The sequence below is a fragment of the Falco cherrug genome, chromosome 3 (genome assembly GCF_023634085.1).
Source record: "Falco cherrug isolate bFalChe1 chromosome 3, bFalChe1.pri, whole genome shotgun sequence".
NCBI lineage: Eukaryota > Metazoa > Chordata > Aves > Falconiformes > Falconidae > Falco > Falco cherrug.
Window position 1 is genome coordinate 1,256,863 of NC_073699.1, and position 14,471 is coordinate 1,271,333.

At 59.5% G+C, this 14,471-nt stretch overlaps 1 protein-coding gene across 1 annotated transcript; it reads right to left on the reverse strand.

Moving 5' to 3' along the window:
- Window positions 1-8,424: 8,424 nt before the first annotated feature.
- LOC129735772 (uncharacterized) lies at window positions 8,425-9,659 on the reverse strand. The gene is made up of 2 exons (XM_055706538.1): window positions 9,544-9,659; window positions 8,425-9,140 (listed from the first exon to the last, which is right to left on the reverse strand). Exons 1-2 carry the CDS (start codon window positions 9,631-9,633, stop codon window positions 8,577-8,579), a joined length of 654 nt encoding a protein of 217 aa, XP_055562513.1. The 5' UTR covers window positions 9,634-9,659; the 3' UTR covers window positions 8,425-8,576.
- Window positions 9,660-14,471: the final 4,812 nt, after the last annotated feature.

Here is a 14,471-nt window from a genome sequence, read left to right on the forward strand (position 1 = left end):
CCCCAGAGGAACTTGTGGCCCACAACCAGGCCCCAGGACACTTCTGTTTGTGGTTCTCACTTTGCCCTGGTAGCCATGTGAAGCACACCACAACAGTTGTGCTACCTACTTTCTGGGGTGAAATGGGGAGAAGCTGACATTTGCACTCGGCCGCAGCCAAAATGCTCCACGGCACCACCCATGCACAGCTCCACCAGAGAAGGTGCCAGGAAGGATTTCTGTTTGTGGTTCTCGCTGTGCCCTGGTAGCCATGTGAAGTTGCCTTCTCACCAGGAATAACCTCTGTGAGGAACGCGAGCTTCCGCAGAGATAACTCACCAACGTCCAGCTGGAAGACAGGTCTTCAAACCGCGTACACCTCTTCCTCACCTTGGAATCGCTCTTGGACCGTAGCAAAGGTCCTGAGTCCTGTGACCAGGACCCCTGCCCAGGAAAACGGCACAAAGGCTGACCACAGGGAAGAGCGAAACTCTATCACGTGCCAAATGCTTTCTCAGACTAGATCTGGGCACGCTTTCGCTCCTGGTTGACCAAGAAGCTGGAATTGCTGCGATTCACAGCTCCACCGACGCTCAATAGCAGAGTCTCACCTGGGTCACCAGAAAATGATCCCGTAAAGGCGGTCACGGTGAAAAACCCTCTCAGACCTGATGTGAAGTTTCAGAAGGCAGGCATTCTTTATGACAGCGCTGGGAGCACGGGGGAGTGTCACCTCTGAGCACGCTCACCAAGTTACTCGAGGGTACACATTACATACAGCAGAGTACTTGCACGCTCATAGGGCATCACACACGCACACTCTACCGACTTGTCTCCTCTTGTGGCCAGAACTTCCCCGCTCAGAGGCTTTTTTGTGCATCACTCCAGAGAATGAAGTTCTTTTCCCCATCCGCTCTTTGTTCCGTGCCCTTCCCAAGGCTGACTCCCCAGATCAGTCATCCCTTTGTTCATCACTTCCAGCAACTTTAGAGAGGTAGCTTAGCTAAACTTTGTGCCTAGATTTCTCTCACATAGAGCCAAACACGATATTAGAGCTTGGAAACTGGGGAGTTTAGACATCTGGTCCCGTTGCTGAGCCAGCAACCTTCCCTGAACAGATTCCTTGGACAGAAAGGTATATACAGTGCTATCTATACAGTGCCATCAAAACCTTCCCCTGCATACCATGGCTGTCCCTAAAATCCTTCCATCGAGCACCCCAGTCATGCCTAAGGGCCTCCCCATTGCCCCCATCCCATTCCCAATTTCTTCCCTCAAGCCACCCCCCACCCCGCACCCCAGCTCATTTCTAAAATCCTCCCCCGTGCCTCTCGGACTGTCCCCCAACTATTTCCCCTGTGCCCCCAACCCCAGCAGTCCATCTCTACAATCCTTCCCCCACCCCCCTCCTTTGCCCCCACAACCTTCCCCCTGTACCCCCATCCCACCCTGAGAACCTTCCTCAACACCCCAACCACCCCCCTCCGTCGGGCCCTGCAGTGATTCCACTTGCCCCCAGCCTGGCCCTAACATCCTTCCCCTCACTCCCGTCCTGTCCCTAAAGCCCTTCCCCCCAGACCCTCACGGCCATTCCTAGACTCCTTTCCCCCGACCCCACACTTTCTCCCATCACTCTTTCTCCCCAGCCCCTGCCGGTCATGCCCTACACTCCTTCCCACAGCCCCCCCCTCCACTCTGTCCCTAAAATCGTTCCCCTGCCCCCCGGCAGCCCCTAAAACCCTCCCTGGAACCCCCCTCTCACTACCTACAGGCCTCCCCCGACCCCTCGGTCCGTCACTAAATCCATCCCCCCCCCCCCCCCCGCCCCCCCAGGCCTGCTAGAGACTCCTTCCCCCCACCCCCCGGTCCGTCCCTGAAATCTCTCCCCTGGCCCCACGGTCTGTCCCCAACAGCCCCCCCGGCCCCAGCAGGGCTGGCTCTTTACCATCGCGGTGGGAAAGGCGCTCAGGTTCTGCCAAGCATCTCTGCAGCTGCTGCTGTTGGAGGTCACCCTCAGAGGGAGAGGAGGACAGGACAGCCAGTGCCACCAGGGCTCAGCTGCTGGGAGCCCCAGCTTGTGTGGCATCGGGTGGGCCTCCCGCCACGGCCCAGCACAGCCTGCAGGTCCCCTCCGTCGAAAAGTCACCTCCTCTGGGCCATGGCCGCTCTGACAGGGCTCTTCCCAAAGCAGCCAACTCTGTTCCTCATGCCGACCGTCAGGCACAGGGGACGCTCACCTGAGAGCAGCTCCTGGCTGCACTGTGAGAGGGGGGCGAGGCCCGGCAGGAGGCCTCATAGCCCTGCGCACAGGATCCCTCTGAATTCGGCTGTTCCATTGCCTCAGGCAGCCAACACAGAAAATGGTGCTGCCGGGCATGCGGTGCCACGGTTTGAAACTCCAGTGCCAAGCCAGAAGGGGGGAAACTGTCAACCCGCTTGGTCCTTGATGTCAGAAAAGGCTTCCTTGCCTAGTTTCTTACCCGTTGCAACTCTCAGCTACACCACATGCTTGAGGTTTTTCTAGGCTTCTCTCCGGGAAGGAAAAGGATGCCCAACTGCATGCATGCGTGTAATCACTAGAGCGTTTTGGAGTTTAAACTGTGAAAAATTACGTTTCAAAAGAGAATCAAAATGACACCCATTACCACCCAAGGTTCATGCCAGATGTTCTCCATAAAGGAGGACAGAGAAAGGTGTGGCTATATTGCCCACAGAACGCTAGAATCATTTCAGCTAGCAGGCACCCTGGAAGGTCTCCCATGCCTCCTCCTGTTCCAAACAGCCACAGTGAAGGAAAGGCTCCACGGAAGGAAAATCCTTTTCTCGTCACAGCTAGGGGTGCCACCGAGGCGCTTCCTGGGTCCCAGTGTTACAGAAAGAAGTTTGAAGCACTCTCCTCCAGAACTGATTCTCTTCTAAGAACAACCAAAGGTCAGGGAAATGCACAAGTGGAAAGACGCCTGAGACAGAGACATAAATGCACATACACGTAACAGTTTACTATGAGGTTTGCTTCCTCAGGCAGCAATGTTCAAGTATCCTCATCAGTCTTCCTCCCCATCTTTATCCAATCTTCCCTATTTCTGTTTCAATCGTCTGTAAAAACCTATTTCAGTTTATTCTGAGAGGTTTGTTGTGCACCTCATTTCGTTCGTAGCATGGTCCTGCTGCCCTGCTAATATGGCAAAATGTCAAGAACCAACTCAGACGGAGCCCCCAAACATCTGGCCAACAGCTAAACCACCGAAGGTCTGGCTTTTCTCACCAAAACAGCTACTCTCAGGACCAGGTCTTAAAAACGGAGGGCTTTAAAAACAAGTGGCTCATGTAGGTGCTCCTACGCCCCCCTGCCATGGGCAGGTTCCTCGTGAGACCAAGGTGCTGCGCGGTGGTGCGGTGCAAGCATTAGTTAAACCAGACCAAGTTTACGATGCAAAGAAAATGGTCAAAGTCCTCGGTTTGAATGGCAGAGAGGCACCTGGAAGTCAGCTAGAGGCAAGTTCCGGCCAGAGTGCCGGCTTGCTGCCAGCACCAGCCCAGGGCTCTCCCGAGCAAGTGCCAGGACACCCTGAGGACAGAGGCTGACTCAAATAACCGGCCCTGGGAGCAAGGGCAGCAGAGGCCCCAGCTGGTCAGCAGCTGGAGCGCCAGAGGCACGGGCAGAGGCCCAAGGCGTGGGCTCTGCTTGGCATGGAGAAGAAGGAGCACAGGGGCTCTCCAGCTCTGCCTGCCGGCATGGGCCTTGCCCGCACACGTCTTTCTCCCAGGATGGACCAGGCACAGGCAACCACTGGGGGAACGTGCTCAGCTTTTATTGCTCTCAGAATGTGCCCAGGGTGGAGCAGAGTCTGGCACCACAATGTCCTCATGGCAGCTGAACGTGCTGGGCGCCGTCCATGCACCCATGCCTCGCGTGCCTCCCTGTGCCACACCCTCTGGGTACCGCACAGGATCAGGGCCAGCTGCCATCTCTGGGGACCCCTTTGCCAGCACGGCGCTGCTGCTCTTGCTGTGGCCTGATGCAAGAAGGGCAGAAAGCCTTGCGCAGAGCCCTGAGCGCCCTGCGGAGGAGGGAGGGCCGTCGCCGTCGAGCTGGGGCATGCGGGAGGGCAGCCATGCCTGTGGAAGGAAGACAAGTGTAGGCAGGGGGCTGGGCAGGTACCGGGCAAGATCCTGCCTGCTCCCCGCCACCGAGAGCTTTCCCCAGGGAGTGGTGGCCAGGGAACGGCCAGCCCCCATGCACGCAGTCCTTCTGCTTTGGCCTGGGTGCACATTGCCGGGACGGCTGGGCTAAGCCTTCCCTTGCCGGGCCAGCGCTACACTCGGGGATGTACCTGGCTCATCCTCGGGCTCATCCCTGGGCTTGGAGCAGGGCCACGTGTTATCGCTCTGCTCAGGGGCTGGCTGCCCCTCCTGGAAACCACCACGGGGGTCCTGGAACAGCTCCAGGAATGAGGGGTGGGCCATAAGGCTGTGGATGGCGATGCCTTCCCCTTGGCACAGCTCTTTGCCACTGTCATCATCTTCCCGCTTGTCCTCCTCTATGGCTGAGTGCCCTGGCTGCTCCTATGAAAACATTAACAGCCAAAGGAGATCCAAGCATCCGTTATTGGCTACCGGGGGAAACACAGGGGCTTAGGGACATGCTTTAGTGGTAGACTACGCAGTGCCGTGTGTCAGGTTGGTTAGGTTTATGGTCCCTGCAGCCAGAGGAGGGCTGTGCGTCACCTCTGTGCTGGGAAGCCACATGCACGTGGAGAGCAAGAGCACAGGCAGGGGATGGAGGGGATGTCAGGGGGCTGACACGGACAGCACCAGCCATCTCCCTGCCGCACACACCCTGGACACTATACGTGCCTACAGGACCTTGTGATGGTCCGTGCCGGACACGCACTCCAGGCTCACCTGGTGCCAAGACTCTGCAGACAAGGTAGAATCCATGTAACCTCTTGTATCTTCCCCTGCTCGGTCAAGGTGGGGTATGGCAGCATCATCCAGAGAGATCAGAAACAGCAATGAAGCCAGATCTTCCTCATGCGCTGCCGGGGAGAAAATGGCTGTGCTGGCCTCTCCTTGATGCTCTCCAGACATGGCAGAAGCCATGTGTTCCCCATCCTCACATTCCTCTTGCACGAGAGAGGCTGTGCTGGCCTCTCCTTGATGCTCTCCAGACATGGCAGAAGCCATGTGTTCCCCATCCTCACATTCCCCTTGCACGAGAGAGGCTGTGCTGGGCTCTCCTGGAGGCTTTCCAGGCAAGGAAGACTCGCTGTCCTGAGTTGCTGAAGGTGGTCTTGGTGCCATCACCACATGCACGTTTTGTGCTGGGTCCCAGTGTTCTGCCAGTTGCTGACCGAGTCCCTGGATCGCAGCCACAGCCTCGTTCCGGACCCCACTCATTTTACACTGGTCTGTGTCCTGCAGAGCCATGTTGTAGGCTGCGGGGCTGTGTGGGGCAGCCGCCTGGCTCTCTGCCTGGGCTGCTGTGGGCTGCTCACTGAGGAGAGGAGATTCCTGTGCCTTTGCCACCTCTTTTCCTATGCGAGTTAGATGCGCGCAGTGCCCCTCTTCCTCAGAAGGTGTGGCCAGGGCAGCAGCTGCTGGCTCAACTTCCACGGGTTCCCCTTGCATAGCTGAAATGCTCTGTAGGTTGCCAGCTGCGTCTGCTGCTGCCCCTCTGCCTACACTGCTCAGCCAGCAGGGCCCATCCTGGGGACCAGCCTCTTCTTGGGGCAGCTCATTGTCTCTGTCTTCTCCCCAGTCTTTTTCCTTTGGCAGGGACCCTGGGTTGTTCTGTGGCCTTGCTGCCCTTGCCCAGTTCTTCTTGGGGACACGAGCCGCTGCGCTTGCATGACTGCCTGTCCTGCTGTGCTGGGCTTTCTGATCCTCCGTCTTCACTGACGGCATGGCCACATGCTCCTGAAGAGCCTTGTGGTGCTCCGGCAGCGATTTGCCTTTGCACTTGTTTTTGGTGAGCGTCACCTGTGTTTTGAGATCGCGCTCTTCCACTTGTCCCTGCTGCCCTGAAGCCACATCCCTCCTGCCCAGGGAAGCTGGCACAGAAACCCTGCCAGCAGCACCAGTGCTTTTACGTGCATGAGGATCAGGCACGTGCTGACCTGCAGGGGCCTTGCCACTGTGGGCCACCCAGACCTCCTCTGATCTTGCCGTCTTCGCCGCACCCAGCCTGTGTTCCCGGTGCCACTGTGCCGCTGTCTGCTGGCTGGGTCGGTGGCTCCCAGTGAAAACCTTGTCCGGGTCCGTACTCAAAAGGTACCTCTTTGTCTCCTTCCCAGCTGTGGCATTGGCTGCAGGGCTGAGTGGGGCATGCCTCCTGCTCTGCACACTGGTGGCTTTCCCCTGCTCACCAGGGATGCCCCGAGTAGATGGGACAAGCTGTCGGTGTCTGCTGGTTGCAGTGCTGCTGGCCTTTCCCCTGCCCTGGGCAGAAGCTGCAGAGGCTGCTGCTGGCAGAGGCGGGAGCTTGCAGCAAGTGCTGGCAGCTCCTGGTGCCCGAGCTGCGTGCACCTTCTGTGGTGCTGCTGCCTGCCTTGCTGGCAGACGGGCTGTCTCCTCCCGCCTCACCCTGACGGAGGGCATTGCCACCCTGCACGCCGGGCTGTCCGTCTGCAAGAGAAGGCGAGGAGAGAGGCTGCGTGACTGTGGCCCTTCGCCCGTGCCCCCGTGTCCCAGCTGGAAAAGCCCCTGTGCCGGCTCCCCTGCCAGCCCCCAGGGCAGCACGCGGCCACACAGGGAGTTGCCGCTCGGCTCCCAGAGCTGGCTGGGGAGCGCACTGCTCCGGCCATGGCCCACAGTGACTCCTGGGAGCATCCCCAGCATGCCCGGGCAGCCTGCAGGCACGGTTAGGTGGGCTCAGCTTGCTATGTGACCGGGCCCTCCCGTCCCCTCCTGCAGCTCCCGCCTGCCCGTCGGCAGCGCCTGGACTCGGGAAGACGTTTGTCCCGGGCTCCCTCGGGCTCCCTACCTGTGCGCGTCGGCTCCCAGCGGCCTGCGAGCTCTGTGGGCAGGGGAGCGGTGGCAGCTTGTTCCTATGGGGGGACAAAGCCTGTCCCTGGCTGTCCTGCGGCGCTGCCAGCGGCCGCCTGTGGCCCATCTGCGGGCAGGAGGAGGAGAAGTCAAGGAAGGGAGGCGGCTGCCTTGGCACAGCGGCCCCCACAGTGGCGGCAAGCCCGGCCCTGGCACCAAGGCAGCTCCGCGTGGCCCCGTCCCACCACCGGCCTCCTCGTCCTGCCCCGTCCCTCAGCTGGTGCCGGGTCTGCAGGCCTTGCAGCCTGCTGATAGGCCGGGGGTGGGCGTTTGCCTCCTCATGCGTGGGCATCTTCGGCGGCGCCTGCCGACGACCGGCCATGGTCACCCAGGGGAGATGCTGCCTCCTGAGGGAGTGGCTCTCCTGGGAGTGGGCACCCCAGGGCTCTGGCTCCTTAAATACCCGCGGGGTCACCGTGGGGACCCGCATCACAATGACCTCTGGGCACGGTGCGCCGCCTGCATCACAAAGCCCTGGCGATGCTGTGGAGCCTGGCGGGGACTGGCTGTGCCCGGCTGTGCCCGGCGTGGGGCAGCCCCTGCTTGCCCCTCACAGAGGCCCCAGCAGGCCCGAGCCCGCACCTCCCACATCCCCCCGGTGCCAGCAGCCTCTGCAGAGCTCAGTCCTGTGTGCGTGCAGCAGCTCTGGGTGCCACCGCCCGGGGCCTTGTCCCCAGGCATGGCTCCCACACAGGGCGCCCAGGCCTGGGGACGCTCCGGTGCCCGCCTACAGAACGCAGGGGAGGCCCGCAGGCCCGTGCCCAGAGGCCACTGGCCACGCCGAGCTGCTCCCGGCAGTCGCCATGGGCCGCGGGGTGACCAGCCCTCTCCCCAGCCGGCTCTGGGAGGTCCCTCCCAGGCTGCTCTTCTTCAGTGCCTTTCCTCCAGAGATGGAGCGTGCACGGGCTCACACCCACAGCCAGGACGAGGGAGCAGGGCTGCCTCCCTGGGGCTGACGCTCTGTGCTCCCTTTCCAGCTGGAATGAAAAGAAAAGCTGCCTTTGCTCCCAGTTACAACACAGAGAAACACCTGTGTCTCATGCACATGCCTGCACCTTCTCTGACAGAAAATGGCTTTGGGGCACAATGGAAACTGCTGGGGAGAACAAAAAAACCCATTAAAATAAACGCTGCTCAGCTGATGTTGGAGACCTTGATATTAGGCACCCAGACTTGTTCTCCTCCCTGCAGTTGTCACTCCTGGACCAGGAATTGCTTGCTAGTGGGTGAATCTGACAGCAGCAGCTCCCAGGCAGAGCTGGGAGCAGCCCCTGGGGACACCTTTAGGCTTTACAGCAGTGTTTGCTGCCCCAGCACGGGTCCCCTGCCCCCTGCAGGGACCAGGCGGGAGGCTGGAGGGAAGAGTCCCACCAACAGCTTTGGCCTCCAGGCTGGAGAACCCTGTCCCAGGCTCAGGCACCGCTGCCTCCGGGCTCCCCTACCCCATCCTGGGGCAATAAGGCAACTCTCTTCCTTCTACAGAACAACACTCAAAGCTTAAGGGGAGGAGGAAATGCCTATTTCCTCCCTAATGCAGGTTTCCCCCAGGCCTAGAGGTTGCTGCTGTCTTCTGCTCGGCTGGGAGAGGGGTTGGAGCCTTTCTCCACCTCTCCTTGGCTGCCTTTCTCCTGGGCTGGGCTGGAGGGTGGGGAGTCCAAGTGCCTCCAGTGCCGAGTGCCTGCCAAGGAGCAGACGCTCTCAGCAAAGCAGACGGCAACCACAGGTGCTGTTTCCCAGAGGACCTCTTGAAAGGAGCCTGCAGCAGGACCTGGCAGCCGGGAGACCCAGCACTGCGTGCCTCTTATCACGGCCGATTTTGTCGCTTGCATCCTGCTGCCACTCTCTCCCTCACGAGCCTGAGCAGGCAAACCCCTGCCCTGCAGCCGGATGTCTGTCCTGCTCCCCCGCTCTGGAGACCTGCCGCCCTGGGTGCCCCGAAGGAGAGGGTCGCTGCTGCTCTCAGCGGTGTCAATCGCTGCCCGTACCTGGGGTTGCTGTCGGTCCTTCCCCGCAGACCAGGCTCCCCACGCCGCCCACTCTGCCTTTGCTTGCTCGAGCTGCTCTTGCCACTTGGGCCTCACTTGCTCCCACTCTGCAGGCAGCTGCCAGACCTCCTGGAGGGGATGGCAAGGCAGCAGAAGGCAGGATTAGTCTCAGCGCCTGGAACGGGTGTCCTTCGGGTCTGACCCGTGTTGCCGCCCCTTGCCTCAGCTGGTCGGTTGGCAGGGCTTTGCCCCTAACACATCGGGGGCTCTGGGGTCATTCTAGGCTCCTGGCAAACACAGCTGCGACCAAAGCCCTCCACTGTGAACAGCCGAGAAAGGACTTGGGCATCTCCCATAGCCCCTGGGCCAGGAGAAAGTGTTTTGTGACAATGCAGGGGGCAAGGAAGATCTGAAGGAGGTGACAGACAGCTGACAAGGAGCGCACGTCCAGGGGTCCTTTCAGGCTGGCTCTCTGCACAAAGAGGCTTCTGCCGAGTCCCCAGCAGCACGGTAGCTACAGCAAGGCACGCACCTGCAGCGCTTTCTGGCAGTCGTCTGAGGATGGGAGTGTAGAGGTGGGTTTGGCTGGAGAAGCCGGCTCCTGCCTGCCTGCCTCCTTCATCCTGGGGGAGCTGCCTGGACGTGGGGGGAGCGCACTGCAAAGAGGCACCGGGAGCAGTCGGCATGAGCACGGGGCAGTTTGCTCTCCCACTTTCGCCTGGCACCAAAGCTCCCCAGGCTGGCAGAAGCAGCACGCGAGGTGGGGCCATCTCTGCTGGCAGCGGGGAGCCTTTCCTGAGCCCCCTCAGATGGACGGGGGAGGACTGCACCTCAGCTCTTGCGTGAGGGAACCACAGGGACGTGGGGTGCACTCAGCATCCGCCACCTTCCCCAGGGAGGGGCCCACAACAGGGGAAACAAGCACATAAGAGCCATGCGGCACATGTCAGGGACCTTGCCGCGTCCCTGCAGCCGGAGTGTCCGGAGGGGATGTCTCGCCTCCACGGGTGCAGGATCCCTTTCATCCCTTCCCACCAGGGTCTCACCTCTCAGAAGTCTTCTTGCCCAAGTCTTTCTGTCTTGTGCCTGGCCCCTGACTTGGCAGTGCAGCAAGGGAAAGCTTCCTCCGTCTCTGCAGCAGCTTGCCAGGATGCGCCTCTGCACCTGGCAAAGGAGGAAACTCAGCAGAGCAGCCCCCTGGGGAGTGCCTTTTGATGGAGCTGTGGTCACCCAGCGCGGGGCAGGGCCTCAGCTGGGCAGCAGAGACCTGTTCCCATACCTTGTCTGAGCCTGGACTTTGCTGCAGCCTTCTTGGCCCAGGCGGACAAAGCCTTGGCCACTGCTCTGCTGACCACCGTACAGCGAAACCTGGGCAGTAAATGATGACACAGGCTTGAAGAAGGGTGACCCCTACCCTCTTGCAGCTTCCCAGCACTAATCCTCACGACTCTCGTGTGAGGCACGGCACCTCTCTTCCTTGTGGCCATGCAGCCATGCATGGGTTTTATTAGCAATCTCCCCCCAACACCGGGCGGCGTAGCTTAAAGCCCTCCCTGTGTGCAGATGGCTCTCTCTGACGGGAGTGACGGGCAGGCTGGGCATGAGAAACGCAGTGACGCTGCCCGGCCACTCCAGGAGAACACACGTGTAACCCCAACTCATCGTAAGTTAACCAGAAACCAGCCCCTTCAGGTCAGGCCCCCTCCCAGACTCAACGTGCAACGCCGAGCCCCGGCAAGGCGCACTCCTGATCAGGAGCTGGGAATCCGCCCGCTCGGTCAGTCGAGGGCTGCAGAGGAAACGCACTCACCTGGGGAAGGCGTGGGCAGGAGCAGCCTGCATCCCCCGAGTGCTGGTTGCTCCAGCGGAGACGGCTGCACCGGGCATCCTCAGCCTCTGTAAAGTGACACAGAGCTGCTAGAAGGTTTCCAAGGCACTTTGCTCTTGGCTCCCAAAGGAAGCAGACCTGTCTCCTGCTCCAAAAGGAAGCCACTTTTCCAAACCCCTCCTCCAAATCTTCCGCCGTGAACATGAGCCCTTGCTCTGCTCTGGAGAAGCTGCACAGCAAACACTGAGACTGCGCAGTAACGCTGCCAGCCTTTCTGTAGGGCAAGAACTCAGAAGCTCAGAATAAAACTTCTTTTCCAATGGAGAACTCAGCGTGGGCGAGCACGTGGAAAGGTGTCGGACTGGCCTGCCACGTGCAGGCTGCCCAACGACCATCGGGTTGCTCACCCTTCAAGAGGCTTCCCAAAGTCACTGCATCACCCTCAAAGCCTGAGCAACTCGCAGTGCTGAGCAGCGCAATCCAGCTGGCCTTGCTCTCCAGCCCTGTGACGCAGTCGCAATAGAATCGCATGCACAGGACGTTGTCGGTGAAGGACAGAACGCCAATGTCCTTGAAGGCAAAGGCGAGGCGCTGCCTGTTCCTCAGTTGGAAGGAGTGCAAGAGTATGGCCTCTTGCACACAGCTCTGCACCACGTGCCATGGGAAGGAAGTGGCTCGTGACAGCCACCTGTAGTTCAGCGGCTCGATCTTGACATCCTCTGCAAGGAGGAGGAACATCGTCACTGGCAGAGCGGGCTGAATTTCTATGTAAAATTAGAAACAAAATGCCAGAGAAAAGGTCGTTTACGGAAACGGCTCTTGGGGAGTGGTTAGTTTGGGAGGAGCTCAAGCTGTCCGCCTAACTTTGGAGGGAATTCTCTCCAGAGAAATTCTGAAATCCTCATTTCTCTGCGCCCTTTCTGAAGGGCAGAGAGCATGCACCCCAGTCCCAAACAGGGCGCGGGAAAGTGGAGGGCGGCCGTTGCCTTCTCACCAGGAACAACCTCTGTGAGGAACGCGAGCTTCCACAGAGATAACTCACCAACGTCCAGCTGGGAGACAGGTCTTCAAACCGCGTACACCTCTTCCTCACCTTGGAATCGCTCTTGGACCGTAGCAAAGGTCCCGAGTCCTGTGACCAGGACCCCTGCCCAGGAAAACGGCACAATAGCTGACCACAGGGAAGAGCGAAACTCTATCACGTGCCAAATGCTTTCTCAGACTAGATCTGGGCACGCTTTCGCTCCTGGTTGACCACGAAGCAAGAGCAGGAGAGCTGCTGAGGGACTCCGTGAGAGAGGCCCGCTGTGAATCCTCCGCGGGAGGAGCAGCAGCGCTTCACCTTTCTCGGCCTTGGCCATCGGGCTGGGTGAGGGTGAGCTTTTCAGCGGCTGCAGGTCTCGGTCGCAGAGTGCAGCGAGGGTGAGGGCAGGCAGAGATCAGGCAGGAGAGGTTGTGGTCACCGAGGACATCCCCAGGGAAACAGGAACTCTCCAGGGACACACTGGGGACACCAGGACACAGGCAGGGACAATATTATGATGTTAGGGACTTCCGGGGGGACACCAGGACTCCCAAAGGGATGTCACTGGGACATTAAAGACACCCACCGGGACACACTGGGACACAAGAACACACGGGGAGACACCACGGCGATATATAGAATGGCCTGGTAATATCTGGACCCCTCCAGGGACACCACTGTGACATTAGGATGGGACATCAGGGACCACCCCCTCACCTTCCCCGGGGACACCAGGACCCCTCCAGGGACAGCACTGGGACATTAAGGACCCCCCTTTAACACAGCCCTACCCCAGGGACAATGTAGGGGCATTAAGGACTCCTCCCAGGACACCAGGACCCCCACAGGACCAGAAACGCACAAGGGACATACTGGGAACACAAGGACAAACCTGGAGACATCCCTGGGACATCAGGGACACCACGACTGCCCCAGTGACACCACAAGGACATTAAGGACCCCCACAGGGACACCTTGCAACACAAGGACATACTGGGAGACACCACTGGGACATCATTAGAATAGCCTTTAGGACATCAGGACCCCTCCAGGGACACCCCTGTGACATTAGGAATTCCCCAGGAACCCCGCCCCGGGACATAACAGCCTACCCACTCACCTCCCTGGGGACACCAGGACCACCCCCAGGGACACCCCACAACGCCCCAGGGACACACTGGGACACCAGGACACCACACACACACCCCCCGGGACACCATTAGGACATCAGGGACTCCCCTAGAACCTTAACCACTAGAATGTCAAGGACCCCCAGAACGACATATTGCACCCCCTGACAGACACCACTGGGACATCTAGAATGGACTGGGGACATCAGGACGCCTCCAGGGACACCGCTGTGACATTAATGACCCCCACCAGGGACACATTGTGATACACAAGGACCCACTGACACACCACTGGGACATCTAGAATGGCCTGGGGATACCAGGACCACCCCAGCGACAACACTGGGACATTCAGGACCCCCCTGGAAACACACGACCTGCATCCAGGGAAACTGCAGGGGCATTAGGAACTCCCCCTGGGACACCAGGACCCCCACAGGACACACTGGGACACCCGAATGCCTGTAGGGCCACCTGAGAACACTAGGACATCCCTGGAGACATCCCTGGGACACCAGGGACACTCCCGGGGACATTAGGACCCTCCCAGGGACACCCTAGTGACATTAGGGACATCTTGGAAGCAGAAGGACCCTCCACAGAGCACTCCTGGGACATCAGGATCCCCCCAAGGGGACCCTCCAGCAGGTCATTCTCAGTTATCACGCAGAAGCTCCCCCTCGATGGAAGTCCTTAGCAGCAGGGCAGCCCTCAGATCTGCACTGTCAAGGAAACGGAGCCCCAGAAACAGAACCCCCACCCCAAAATGGGAGGACCCCCTCCCCACATGACACTTGATAGTTTAACATTATGCTAGGGGCCAACCAATGTCCTCCTTTTTCTTCTAGTGCCGTGACGACCACGGGTGGTACATGGACTTCTGCCCCATGGTGAACTTAGGGGCCTCCTGCATCAGCAGCACAGGTGCTGCTCCTGCTTTAAGGCATCCAGGCCATCCTGAGCTCACCTCATCCAGCTCTTTGCAGGAGTAAGCTACAGCCCGCCCCTGAGGCCCTAAACAATGTGCCAGAACTCCAAAGGCAATACCTTTTCCCTCACGCTTAAGAAGTGCACAGGTCTTTGTCACATCAGGTAATCCCCACGTGGGGGCCTCCACCAGAGCTCACTTTTTTTCAGATGCTTGAAAGTGGCTTTACCCTCCTCTGTCCCGCCAATAGACCCATGGCAGGAGGTTTTCAGTAGCTCGTACTGAGCTTTCACAAATAAAACACAATTGCCTCCCCAAAGCCGACACCATCCGACCACCCCGAGAAATCCTCGTAGTTCCTTGAGAGTCTGAGGCTCCGCGAGGCAGCAAATAGCCTCCTTCTGTTGGGATCGCAACTGTCTCTGGCCTTCCAGCACTTCAAACCCCAAACGTGGAAGTGACTCCTCGATAATTCCATATCCACTAATTCCCAAGACATTTAGAAGGCTTATCGTCAGGGAAAGACACAGCTCCCAAGTCCCTGCCGCAA

Bases quoted from the DNA above. Each gene is read 5' to 3' on its own strand.
- LOC129735772 (XM_055706538.1), bottom strand. From the start codon at position 9,633: ATGAAGGAGGCAGGCAGGCAGGAGCCGGCTTCTCCAGCCAAACCCACC. The intron at 9,141-9,543 runs GTGCGTGCCTTG...CATCCCCTCCAG, and splicing joins ACTGCCAGAAAGCGCTGCAG to GAGGTCTGGCAGCTGCCTGC.